This window comes from Anoplolepis gracilipes, chromosome 2 (assembly GCF_047496725.1).
Source record: "Anoplolepis gracilipes chromosome 2, ASM4749672v1, whole genome shotgun sequence".
Lineage (NCBI taxonomy): Eukaryota > Metazoa > Arthropoda > Insecta > Hymenoptera > Formicidae > Anoplolepis > Anoplolepis gracilipes.
The window spans coordinates 4,945,275-4,958,670 of record NC_132971.1 but is presented as its reverse complement, the minus strand read 5'-3'; the positions used below and the strand labels follow the sequence as shown (position 1 = coordinate 4,958,670).

At 31.1% G+C, this 13,396-nt stretch overlaps 2 protein-coding genes across 2 annotated transcripts; one reads left to right on the top strand and one right to left on the bottom strand.

The window, feature by feature from the left end:
• The first annotated feature begins 2,055 nt into the window (after window positions 1-2,055).
• On the top strand, window positions 2,056-5,918 carry LOC140662812 (retinol dehydrogenase 11-like). Its single transcript, XM_072886465.1, has 6 exons — window positions 2,056-2,305; window positions 3,051-3,132; window positions 3,916-4,220; window positions 4,574-4,693; window positions 4,891-5,113; window positions 5,267-5,918. The coding sequence occupies exons 1-6, from the start codon at window positions 2,188-2,190 to the stop codon at window positions 5,415-5,417; spliced, it is 999 nt and encodes a 332-aa protein (XP_072742566.1). The 5' UTR covers window positions 2,056-2,187; the 3' UTR covers window positions 5,418-5,918.
• Window positions 5,919-6,719: 801 nt separating this feature from the next.
• On the bottom strand, window positions 6,720-13,100 carry LOC140662813 (transcription factor HES-4-B). The gene is made up of 5 exons (XM_072886467.1): window positions 12,760-13,100; window positions 11,944-12,033; window positions 10,880-10,969; window positions 8,416-8,691; window positions 6,720-7,517 (listed from the first exon to the last, which is right to left on the bottom strand). The coding sequence occupies exons 2-5, from the start codon at window positions 11,995-11,997 to the stop codon at window positions 7,086-7,088; spliced, it is 852 nt and encodes a 283-aa protein (XP_072742568.1). The 5' UTR covers window positions 11,998-12,033; window positions 12,760-13,100; the 3' UTR covers window positions 6,720-7,085.
• Between the last annotated feature and the right edge of the window lie 296 nt (window positions 13,101-13,396).

The window sequence follows — 13,396 nt, the reverse complement described above, 5'->3', positions numbered from 1 at the left end:
AAAACTTATAGCATATTCAACGATAAAATCAACCATATATCATAAAGTTGTATTCTGAAATCACGTTTTTCACAAATAAGTTAGCAATACTTCTATATTGCTATACGCGTGCCCCATTCGTATGCGCTCATGGTGCTCGCTACTTGCTGGCGATGATTCTTTCTTCACAATATCAGAGACAACCATGAATTATTCATAAATAATTTATATATTGAATAATTCGAATATAAGGCTCTTAATATTTATAAACAAACAACTAGGAAATTGACGAATAAGAGCCAATGCGGATGTTGATGCGTCAATTTCGCAGAAAATAATTTTTTCTGCAAAATTGATGAGTGCACAGGGCACGTATTTTTCTTGCTGTATTTTACCAAGATTTTTATTCTCATTTTTGAGAATTTTAGAAACCCCTCCTTACTCTCCTAAAGAGATGTAGGCGAGAAAAATTCTATATTGAAATTTTCATACAATATATTTACATAGCTATTTATATTGCTTTGCTATTCTGCTTCTCCAAAATTCTTTATCAACTACTCGTGTTACTTCTGGTATGTCAAATGTGTTTTCAAAATTTAGTGATTCTTCATCAATTTCATACGTTTCTTTATGCATTAGTTTAAGCATATATTCAATCTTATTTTTTATTTCAATTACATCAGTAATTTCATGTAACAGTACTTTCTGGAAAGTCCAAAGTAGTGAATACTGCACTCAGCAGCATTACTGCGTTTTTTTTTTAGATTAAACGGCATTATTCTCTAAAAAAAAGAAATTTTTAAATTAAAATTTACTTTATAAATATTAAATATTGTATTATAGCTATTAGCAACAAAATTAATATTTTATTACTTATTGTTAATATAACGTATTAATACATATTTGTTAGAATTATTTTTCAAGCTTCATAAAGAAATAGCACCCTTTTTTACCACATATTTTATAATAATGTAATAAAAAAGACAAACACTTAAATTTTAAAAAAAGTTAGTATGCAAAAGCAAAAACAATAATAATCATTTTTTTAAACTGATACGTATATAATATATGCAGACGCAAGATATAAACAGAACAAAATCGTATATCTACTGACTGCTGATTAGTTTCGATGCTTTTATATAATAATGTTTTTGTATATGTTTCTACATATATACAATGCGTAATAATATGTGTTCCTCTACACGCTGTTATAAATACAATTATCCTATTGCGTCATAATATGCATATATTTATGCATACTATTAAATAGTCTATAATAATTGATTTTAGACGTCTCGTCAAAGAGATTTTCCTTAACTGATCAATTTTATTTTTAATTTATAAACATATATTATTTTTGTCATATGGGTAAATTATTTATTGCTATATATTGTAATGTATAATAACATAATTATTATAATATATATTTTTTCTTCATCAAGTCTATATTTTAATTATATCTGTGGCACTGTATAATGTAAGAAGAGCATATTTATACACATAATTTATACACAATTAAATCTGATTGCAGATTTATTGGCAAAAAATAAATAAAAATAAATAGACTAAGTTTTTATTGGCGAGTTTCAACGACATGTGTCCAACGATTTCGACACGTAATGTAAGAGCAAGTAAGATTTTTAAAATGACGTATCAACTAGAAGATAATCATGCGAAAATTTTAGTCGAAATGAGATTAAAGAATAAAGCTCTAGAGTGATTTTAAAGCTTAAATTTATTAGCATGTTTCGACGATCTCATTGATGGATTGAAACAGATATTCCGCCATCAGACAGAGTAATGACTTTTGAGCCGTATATTTGGAAGAAAAACGAAACATTTTGCAAATACATTCATGAGAAAATGCTCATGAAATGAATTGAGTAGCTATTGAGGCCGATGAGATAATAGACGACATTATAGATAACTTCGAATGTTTTACGTAACCAAACGCATATACATTTAATGCTTCATAAAAATAGAGAAGTTATAAAAAATATTAGAAGTTGTTAGAAGCACTGGAGACGATATAACATCATATATATTAATAATTTATTATTAGTGGCGGCACTCAGTAGCGTGCAGTAAGCTCCTGTACTCAGTCACATTGTTGTACTTTTGCTCTATACATTGTAATACTTAACCTACTTTTAATACGGTAAAGATAAAGATTTAGCATTATAGTGAGATCGTAGAAAAAGAAAACAGATGTGGACTTATCATAAATCATGCACCAGTAAGGTGCGTCTTGATAATAAAGTTGCAGTTATAACAGGTGCAAACACCGGAATTGGCAAGGAAACTGCCAGAGACTTTTATAAAAGAGGTAAATATTGATTTTTAATTGTTATATTATAGATGTATAAATCCTAACGTAATTAATTTCTTAATTAAATTACTTAAATACTATACTTATCTTAATTAATTAATTCTAAGTAACGCTTCTAACAAACATTTACATTTTAACAATTGATTTATAATTAGTATTAGGGATTTAATTAGTCATATTATTTTATTTAAGTGTACACGAGTTTAAAATGTAAAGCCAGAGAAATTATATTGATCATGATTCGTGCAACTTTTCTTTAAAATTTGTACTCTTATTTATTTTATATAAAATTTTCAAGAACCTCAGATGTTTCTTTAATAACAAACGTTTGCAAATTTGGAATTGATTTTTCTTTAGTAGAAATGTCAACAATAATTTTGTAAAAATGTTCAAATTCTAGAAGAAATTTTAACATTAAAGATAAAATAAAATAATATAATTTCACCAATTCTGCCTGTGAGCTTTATTAAATTATATAGATTATATAATTATTTATATCTATAACTATTTATAATATTATATAATTAATTTTTACGATTATTATAACGAATGATGCAGCATATAAATAATATAAGCGCGCGCGCGCACGCTGACGTTAAGATTGCGTTACAAAACATCATTTCATCATTATTTTTAATATAAAAAATAGATAAAATGAGTTTAAAGTATTCGTAGCGCAGTCTTGACTCTCAGTCATAATCATATATTATTTGTTTTTTTTCATATAAATATTTGCATTTAGGTGCAAGAGTTATTTTAGCTTGTCGAAATGTGGAGAAAGCAAAAAATGCAATTGAAGATATAAAAAATAATCTATTGTCGAGGTGATTATATAAACAATGTCATTATATAAAAAACTAAATAAATTGATAATAATACAGCTGTCTAATTGTAAACTTATAATACGTCTGATGCAAATCTACTGTAAAGAAAAAAATAAAAAACTTATATCATTTTTTAAATTCTATATTTCAAATTTTAATCAGATATTCAACAATGCTCTAAGTTATTTTATAAGAGAATATTCGAGAAATAATATAAGAGAGATGTTATATATATATATATATATATATATATATATATTGTATAAAACATCTCTCTTATATTATTTCTCGAATATTCTCTTCTATATGATATTCTATTAATATACATTAGTAATACTTAAATTAAATCAATATTAATATTAATATTAATTTAATTTAAGTATAACTAATGTACATTAATAATTAAAATTTTTTAAAATATTTATTACATATGTTTTATATTTATAAATTTTTCAAACATTTTCTCGTCCTCTTTAGAATGAAAAATACATTTTACACTATACAAGATGAATCACCGAGATCATATGCTTGAACTGTGTATATAAAAATAATATATATATGTTAGACTCAAAGATCGAAAAAACCGATCACAACGCGTTCTGACTTCTCAGATTTAGCCACAACGCGAAATTCGTGACTTGGCACTTTCAAAAACGCTCATAACGCGTTTTGACAAAATCGAAAAGGCCACAAAGCAAAATTCGTGTTGTGGCTCTCTTAATATTCGACCAGAACGCGTTCTGGCAATAATTAATTCATAATACATAATTTATTAATATTCAGTACAGATAACAATTCACATCAAGGAAAATTAGGAGAGTTTGCAGTATATCCATTGGATCTCTGTAGTCTAAAGAGTGTAAGAGAATGCGCTAAAGAATTGTTAACGATTGAATCAGCTATTCATATACTAATAAATAATGCTGGATTGATGAATTCTATTCATGAAAAAACCGAGAATGGATTCGAGGTGCAGCTGCAATCGAATTATCTTGGACATTTTCTCTTGACACTCTTACTACTTCCTAAAATGCAATCATCTGGTCCTGGTTGCAAAATAGTTAACGTGTCATCACTTAGTTATATTTGTGCGTAAAAATAAAATAGAAAGAAATAAGATATGAGAAATAAGAAAAAAAAAATTATAATATATTATATTATTGAAATCTAATATCAGTCATTTCTTTCATCTTTTTTTTGAAAAATTTCTTTTCTTATTTCAGCAAATATTGTTTATGTTAATAATATCTCAAGTAGAACAGAAAGTCACGATAATATCAAAGGAACGTCAAATGACGAGAATATGACAAAAACTTTTTGATCATTTTTTTAACATACTTTAACATTATTGTGACTTTCTGTTCTACTTAGGATACATATATCAAATAAAATTTTTAATATTATAACTAACAATAAATGATATCTGTTATTATCATTGCAGTAGGTACTATACATTTCAATGATATGAATTTGGACAGATCGTATAGTTCATTGAAAGCATATTCGCAAAGCAAACTAGCGAACATACTATTCACTAAGGAACTTGCACGTCGATTAAAAGGTAAGAAAATACTGTCACTATAAACATATATAAAAAAATTAAAATAGCAATTACTTGCGTTTAAATAAATTGTTTAAAAAATTAATATCTTTTGATACGATAAAGTTATTTCATCTGTAATATAGTGTGATATAATGATATTTTTTCTTATAGAACAATTATATAGTTTCCGTAGAAAATATAAATTTTATTTGCAGAGGCTGGGATTAGCGGAATAAATGTGTACTCCTTACATCCTGGCTATATAAAAAACGAATTAGCCTACCAATATGCTGGAGCAATATGCCCTGTTCCGGGGATGACATTTTTCTATCATTATATTATGATGCCGTTTATGAAAAATACAATACAAGGAGCGCAAACAACGATACATTGTGCGGTTGATGAAAAAGTGGCTGATGAGACCGGTCTTTATTATGCGTAAGACTATACGACATAAAATTCTTTTTGTAAATTATAACAACATACAAATGTAATACAAATTTCTTTTTTCTGTAATTTATTATTTTTTTCTCAAATTTATTTTTAACAAATGTATATACGTTATTATTCATCATATTTTATTTTCAATAGAGATTGTCGCGTGACTAGATTGTATCGAAAAGGAAGAAATAATCAAATGGCCAAGGATTTATGGGATCACACGTGCCGTTTTCTGCATTTGGAACCTAATGATAATTTTTCTACGTTTTTGAAAAGTGTTTCGCTCCAACTCGTCAAATAATATTCGTACAGAATGAATGATAAATATCTAGAAAAAGTCACACCTCGCCGATGATGTTGATCTTGATATATGTTATAGAGAGGAAAGTACTGATCAACTTTTCCTAATAACTTAATTGGTGGTCTCATTTGGTTTCTGAGATTTGCGACTTTGAAATATTATAATTTTCCTACATACATGTGCAGTAGTACTAATAATTTTCATTTTTATTAGCATGGAATAATATAAATATGAGCGAAGGAATATTTTCATAACACACACACACACACACGAAGGGTGCAAGGGAGGTCTTTGTATAAACAAATATGTTTATTAGACAGTTTAATTTATTAATATATCAGATGATCAAACATTATCCTGGATTTAAACTTAACTAAAATCTTATAAAAATTTGGACATACCTAGTGTAAAATATTGAATGTATTCTTATCGCTATCACAGATTAATCACACACAAAGTATACATGTATTAACATAAAATGTAAATTAATATAAATAATTCTACGGCAATATATTTTTGTAATATAATTATATGTGAATAAAAAATTATATTTTAAAATTAATTATAACATTCTTCTTACATACATTAAGATAATAAGTGAAATAACATAATCAGAATAAAAGTATTTTGTGTGTTTAATTCATAGCAGAAATATAGTTAAAATATCAAAATATCAATTATTTATATATAGTGTAAGCCTTTTTCGAACAGATGAAAAATATCGGCTCGCTACCAGGATTCTAGGATTCTAGGATCTCCCCCTCAGCTGACAATTATTCTAGTACTGAGTTACACACTCCATACCAACCTATTCTCCTTATGCTACGATTCTTTAACGTCTAACGATAACGTTAGAAATTACAGAATCGCAGCACATTTATTACAATAACCATTTGTCTCTACAATATTCAAACAATAAAAAATTGGTTTAACATATCACAAGTCTATTTGTAAATAATAATCTGAATTTCTAAATATATGTACTATCTTCTACGATTTAAAGCCAAGTACCAAAGTAATACAAGAATTAACACAAGACTATTATATTAATATTACATATGTTATCAATGATCTCTTTATCAATCTCTATTGGTATATGTATGATATGTATTATGTATTGCAACCAACATTTAATATAAAGAGAATATCATTGAATTTTTGTAAATTGTAATAAATTTATACTTTTTAATATAAAAAATTATAAAAAGTAAAATTTTAAATAAAAACTAAGATTTAAATGAGTTACTCTTCAAGGAGAATGAAAATTTAACTTTGAATAAAAATTTTCTTTCCCCCTATTATTTCTAATATTTTTTTCATTTTTTCTATTTTTCACAATAACTTCTAATTGCAATCTAATTGTAAGAAAAAAATATCATGTTATATTTTCTATAATATGTAACATATCAGACCTATTTTTTAATTAAGTCTTAAATTAAAATATTTAAATAATATAAGCCTGCAATTAAGTAAATAAACACGTGTTATATATTTCGTTTACTTCTCATTATAAGTCCAAAATATAATCAGTGCTTTAACATTTTTATCAAGAATAAATCAACTCCAAAAAACATCAAGGTATATATACAGATGAATAACGGTATGTTCTGAGACAGACTTTGAAGGAAAGCATCTCATCGACCGCTCATTACGAAGTGCATTCGAACGCTACCACGGTCGCCACATAGGGTCGTGTTCATCCACGCGTTCGACGTCAATTTCTTCATCGTCATCCGCGTTAATGTCTTGCAGGTCATTCGTTTTATTCCTCGTCGTTGTCGTTGTCGCCGTCGTTGGCCGTCGATCCCTCAGACTTTTCAGTTTGCCGCTGGAATTTACTGTTAATTTCTCGTCATCATTAACGAGCGACATCGTAGCCCGACATCGAGGCGTGGATGAAACGGTTGTCGTCGACGTGCTCGCATCACCGATCTTATCGACAGTCTTATCAGCGTGAGGCATGGATTTGATCTCCGGCGATACGTTTACGGAAAGCATCACCGAGTCAATTTCGCTGGAGGTGGCGACGGGACAAGGTGCCACGACGTTGGCGATGCGATCCAGATTGACCAGAGTAGGCGTTAACAGGTTGGCTTTCGGCTGAAGAGAATATGTTTTTTGTCATCATTACAGCGGTCGTTAACACTTCGCAATCATAAATCTTTGTAACTCGAGCTATTCCCGCAGCTTGAACGCGATAATATCTTTTTCCTTATTTTTGGGGATACTTCCGCGAGAATATAACATGATTTTATTTAATATAATATATGTCATTTCCATGTCATGCAAATTTGTAAGCGAAATCACGATGAAAGTTATAATAATGTATAATAAATGTAAAAAAAGCAATAATGAAAAATGCGAAAATATAATAGAGATGATAATAGCGCATAATATATGCATACTCAACTATGTAATGATTCACAATGTAAACAAAAAAATAAAAAATATATATACAAAGTGAAAGTTTATATAAATAATAATTAATTGGATGTTAATTATGACAATCATTACTGCACGTATAATTTTCACTTTTTAATCTTCAGTCGCAGCAATCAAGTATGCATGTATTAAAAGTAACTGCGATAAATTGCATATTGCGAGACTCTTTCTCTCATAACTCTATGCGACGACATAAATTCAACGCATCTGGCTTATCAAGGCGTCTGCTTTTATGCCATCAGGAGTGACAACAAATAACGGCGGTAAACCGGAACATATGTGAAATTGCGCGACATAATACTTGGTCGAAAATGCATATCTCGAGATTAAAAGTCTCGAGTGAGCGAACGGTAGTGGCGTGTGGCGTATCGTCACTCGTGCAAAACAAGACGTAATCAACGGAAGATATATCCGCGCTACCACTCGCTCGCTCCCGAAACTTTCGCCTCATTAACCGTCCTCCTCTCCCCTTTTCGATCCTTCTTTTTCCTCCTTCTCCCTCCACTCTCTCCACGCATTATGTCGCTCGTTAATTACAGATCGAACCGATAATTACCGATGAATTTGTTTGCCGGCCCGTTTGAAGGCCAGCTGCGAGGTGTCTCGCCAGCCTCTCCGCGGCTTCACCTGGAAGCGACGAGAGAAATCTGCAGGCTTCCGCAGCACAATGTCCAAATCCGGATTGCCAGCGGCTCTCCGCGGAAATTTCGTCGCTGCTCGTAATCGACGTCGACAATCCGGCGGGCTGCGAGGCCTGCAACTTTTGCAGATGACGCACCGTCAACTCCAGGATGTCTGCCTTCTCCAGCTTGCTGATGTTCTCGCCCTCGGTCTGCCAATCATTGCGTTGTCAAATTTATTAATTCGTTACATACTTTGTTTATGAAATACGCATTAAAGAGATCTAATATAAAGAAAAAATATTAATAAAAAAATTAATAAGAAAAAACAATTATCTACCACCGGTACAGAAAAGCAATATCAAAGTAAAAGAAAGAAAAAATATAATTAATATTAATCCTGCTAATTTCAGCAAGATGATTAGTTAAGTGTCGACAATGTAAAATATATCATAAATAAATATGAAACGGTTGATCATTTTTTAAATAAATTTTGTTTAGGCTATTTTTTTAAATTACGAAAAATGTATCGCACACAATGTTATTATATTGTACTTTGTCGCCTCGTTGATCGTGTAATTTCGCGCCTCTCTACGGAAGTTAATGTTTCCGTTTCTCCAAGAGTAGTCTCATCGACCGCCGGTATTAAGTATCGTGAAACGATTCCACGAAGGAGAATGTCGAGTTTTTTCGGACTAGAAGAAATTGCTACTAAAATGCTGTCGTTACTGGTTCGCGACGCTTACGGGGCACTTTATTTTATGTCACATTCAGGATGCTCATTAGAAAAAAGGATGAGCAATTCATAGAATGCTCATTAAAAGGATATCGTAACCGCGATGGCGTCTGACCATCGGAAGCTTGATGCTCGACGATCCGCGACACTTTGCGAGAAGAAGAAGAATAGCATCCGGCCGGGGAACATTAAACCGTACAAAACGTGCCGATTGGACCGGGTAATGTGCCGTTGGAAAATTAGCATGGTGAAATCAACGGTGCCTTTCACGCTGATTCAGCGAATTACATGTACAATGGCAACGATGGCCGACGCAGACGTAAGTTTAAAGCGCGATCGTTTCGCGCGCGAAAAGACGGTATCGACAAATTACCATCAATGGCGAAGCACATTGTAGGGAATACCACTTAAGATGTAATGTACAGGAAACGCAATTATGACCCTCTTTTATGCGTCATCGGTTTGTGCACTGATGTTTGAGGTAGAATTCTTTCTTAAAATTCAAGTCCCGCGTATATATTCTCACCTCGCATCTTTAACGGTAAACGTGATCGTTCAATTTCGAATTTTAATTCTAATATTGAATTCATATTTAATACTAACGGAGCTAGCGCTGTCACGCATAAGGATAAAAATAAGCAGAAATACAATTTTCATATTTAAGTTGCTTTAAATGAGTATACAAATGTTTTGTAAACAAAATTTTTCCTTTTGTGATAAAGAGGACTTTTGAAGTGTGTTTTAACTTGTTGCGTCTTACATGGTGTCATGGTATTTTGTGTAATTAAACATGCGACATAAAAGTAATGAGCAGAGCCCAACATTGCGACGCAATAAAAATTAAATAATATTAAAGAGATTTAAATGTCACCTACGTATCACCCAATAAAGCGTGTTACGCGATCCGCATGACTGCACACTGAATATCATTTTGTTGACACTCGTTCACCGGGGTGTAGGTTCCCACGATATCTGAGAGAATATTTAAAAGCAAAGTCGCCTGCACGCGTAGTTGCGGCCGGAGAATGTGTTTCCTGCTAGGCGCGATCCGTAAAATTGCAGCAGGGAGCGGTGACGCGCGAAGGGAGGCACTCGGTATCATAAATAGAGTCAGTGGAGTCGAGCAAGAAACGCGGGAAGGTTCGTGCGCGGGACGTGTGAGGAGAAAAAGCATAGCACGTGCTCGCTGAAGCAGGGCCACGTATCGATATCCGAGATTGTTGCGTTCCAAAATGCTTGTTCGCCACTTTTCGCCACTTTAAACAATATAATTTATCTTCACCGCGAGAAAACAAAGATTGGACGGAAATGATCATCTAAATACGCATAATTTGCAGCATTATATTTTAGAAACGATATTTGAGAATAAAGAAGTTGCTTTGTATTTTATATATATAAAAAATATATTTTTAATAAAATATTTTTATTAATTTTAAATAAAATGTTAATATATATATGTAAAACCATCTTATTAAAACTCAAATTTCTTGCTATATATAATATCTTATTTAATTTTATTCTAATTTATATTATTTTCTAGCAGAATAGAATAAAATTTTACTTTGCATATTATTCTTTGTTATTGTTAACATGCAATTACTATTTTAAATAAAACAAAAAATATTTGTATAATATTGGCAATATAATAAACAATCTACTTCTACCTGTAAAGCGTCCACCATGAGATCCTTAAGTTCGTCGAGGCAACGGTTTATCCGCGCTCGCCTCTTCCTCTCCAAAAGTGGCTTCGTTATCTGGTATTGAACACACGTTGTATTTTATTAATCAATATTCTATGACAGCTGCGTCGAACGTTCGCACACCGTGCGTACCGCAGAAATTTTAGCATCTCGATCTTGCATCTCTCGACGCGTAAGTTCGATCATCAATTGCTAATTTATAATGTAGTCGTGACAGAAAGCCGAAAATATTAAAATAACAGAAACATAAGTAATAATGAAGAAACACTTTTTTTGGCGTTCTTCAATTGCATATTAATTCACGAAAGAAATCCTTTTGATTTATAATACATAGCAATATATACAAAAAAAAAACTTCTTTATTTTGCCGCATGATACCGAGAGCTCAGCGACATCAATTAGCGACCGGTATCTTCGCATCGATTTTTTTATCGATTAGATAGCCGCAAGAAAGAATATAAATTTATGCGATGTCAGCTGTCAAATGATCGTGAAAAAAGAATAAAATCTTGATTGCATTCAAACGCGCAAGAACTAAAAAAGTATGCCTAATTTAAACCTGACTTTGTCAATTATATGGCAAATGCCTGGTTCGATTGCCTATCGATTTGTCGAATGTTGAATATCGTAAAAAATAAAATCATTAAAAAAATGCGTAAATTATTATGTATACTCTTTACATACATCTACGTTTTGCAAGTTTTATCGCTATCAATGTAATGTTACCACATAACACGAAGTTAATTAGCAGTCACCAAACCGCATCGATAAATAATCTATCGCTAACAAAAAAAAGGATATCACCAGCAATTAATGAATGCGAACTTCAGCTTGGATTAAAACGCGTGGTACGCAAACTTGTTACACAATCACTCGTGGGCTGTATGTACATGTCAATAAATACTAATTTTTTTAAGTATGTAATTATATATAAATATATATTTTTAATTCACAATAATATTATATAAAGAGAATAATGTTTTTTACGTTTAATTATTCAAGCTTATCTCTGATATTAGTTGTAATACCTTTTTATATTGGTATGTTCTCGAGACTGGATGAGGATAATCGTACGACATCATTGCAGGCGAGGAAGATATATTCAAGTAAACCAAAAACTGCAAAAAGAACTAACAATAAAATAACTGAATAAAATAAAAGAGAGAGCTCTCTTTGATAAAATCATAGGATAGAATCAATTATAGAGTTAAACGCAGTTATGGAATAAGTATACAATAATTTATAAATGTAAATATTGTCAAAAATATTAAAAAATGCAAATATAAATGATCTGCTTAATTCAGTAAATATACTATGATAAATATAAATAATATTAATATCTTTTAAAGTTCATATTCTTCTTTTTTAAGCTTGTTTACAAACGATTAATCATATGAAAATAAATAATGTAATATCTGAACTTATAACATAACAGATACAGTCTCATCAAAGTTAAATAAATCTAGTTAAACCGGATATCTCGCGATAAAATATAGAATAATAGTTATCTAACCAATAGCCAATAAATTTATTTGATGAATAAACACATGAACGTTATTGGCAGCATATATCGAACCGATGTAGAAAGCCATCAAATAAATCCGAACAAGAGCCGAAAATTAACATTCACACTTTAAGCACTTTAAACATGTAAAATATTTGTCTCTAAAATTAATATTATTATATAATCGATAAAAATACTATTTACGCTTTTAGAAGTTTTATGCATGAAAATTAGCTCGTTTGTAGACGTAGGGTTTTAAATAAATAATTTTATACGAAAGATAACGGAGGAGAATGCAAATAATAATTCAAAAAAGAAAAAAGTGAAGTAAAAAATGTACCTTTGTTAAAATTGGCAATTCCAACAGCAGTCTGTAATAATCATCATTTAGAATGTAGAAAATTATATTTAAAAAAAAACACACATAAAATCTATTATTAATCGCACAGGAGCGATGCAACACGCGACGTCGACGTGTTCTCGTCAATTTTCTTTAAACAGTCCAATTACAATTACACGAGTCGACTGTCTTACGGCGTCCCGCCGTGACATTTTACATTTCACGTATCGAGATTTAAATGAATAAAATAGCGAATAACGTGTGTATTCCGACGACACGCCGAGCGGATTGACAGGTCGAGACGGGCTGACATTAGACACAGAAGCGGGTGCACTTGGTGGAGTCTCTACACCAACTGACTCGGTGCTCTTCGCTACCATTCCGACACAGGCTACCCTCACCCAGCTTGGAACCCTCCGGAGAAGCTACTTTGGATAGGAAGGTCGCTCCAAATGCTTCACAGTGTTGCACTCACACATGCGCGCAGCCGGCGTATCGATGCACTACATAAAACACACGAGCCGGCTCTCCCTCTCTGTGCACGTTAAAATAATTAGAGTCAATATTATCAAATTGATTCTATCAAATTCTATCACAAAAATCTTTAAACATTTTTTCCTATACACACACATATATA

Coding starts and splice junctions, on each gene's coding strand:
- LOC140662813 (XM_072886467.1), bottom strand. CDS start 11,997: ATGATGTCGTACGATTATCCTCATCCAGTCTCGAGAACATACCAATAT. Junction 10,970..11,943: donor GAACATACCAATATAAAAAG/GTATTACAACTA, acceptor GTTCAATACCAG/ATAACGAAGCCACTTTTGGA. Junction 7,518..8,415: donor GCCGGCAAACAAATTCATCG/GTAATTATCGGT, acceptor TATTCTCTTCAG/CCGAAAGCCAACCTGTTAAC.
- LOC140662812 (XM_072886465.1), top strand. CDS start 2,188: ATGTGGACTTATCATAAATCATGCACCAGTAAGGTGCGTCTTGATAAT. Junction 4,694..4,890: donor ACTTGCACGTCGATTAAAAG/GTAAGAAAATAC, acceptor TTTTATTTGCAG/AGGCTGGGATTAGCGGAATA. Junction 5,114..5,266: donor GAGACCGGTCTTTATTATGC/GTAAGACTATAC, acceptor TATTTTCAATAG/AGATTGTCGCGTGACTAGAT.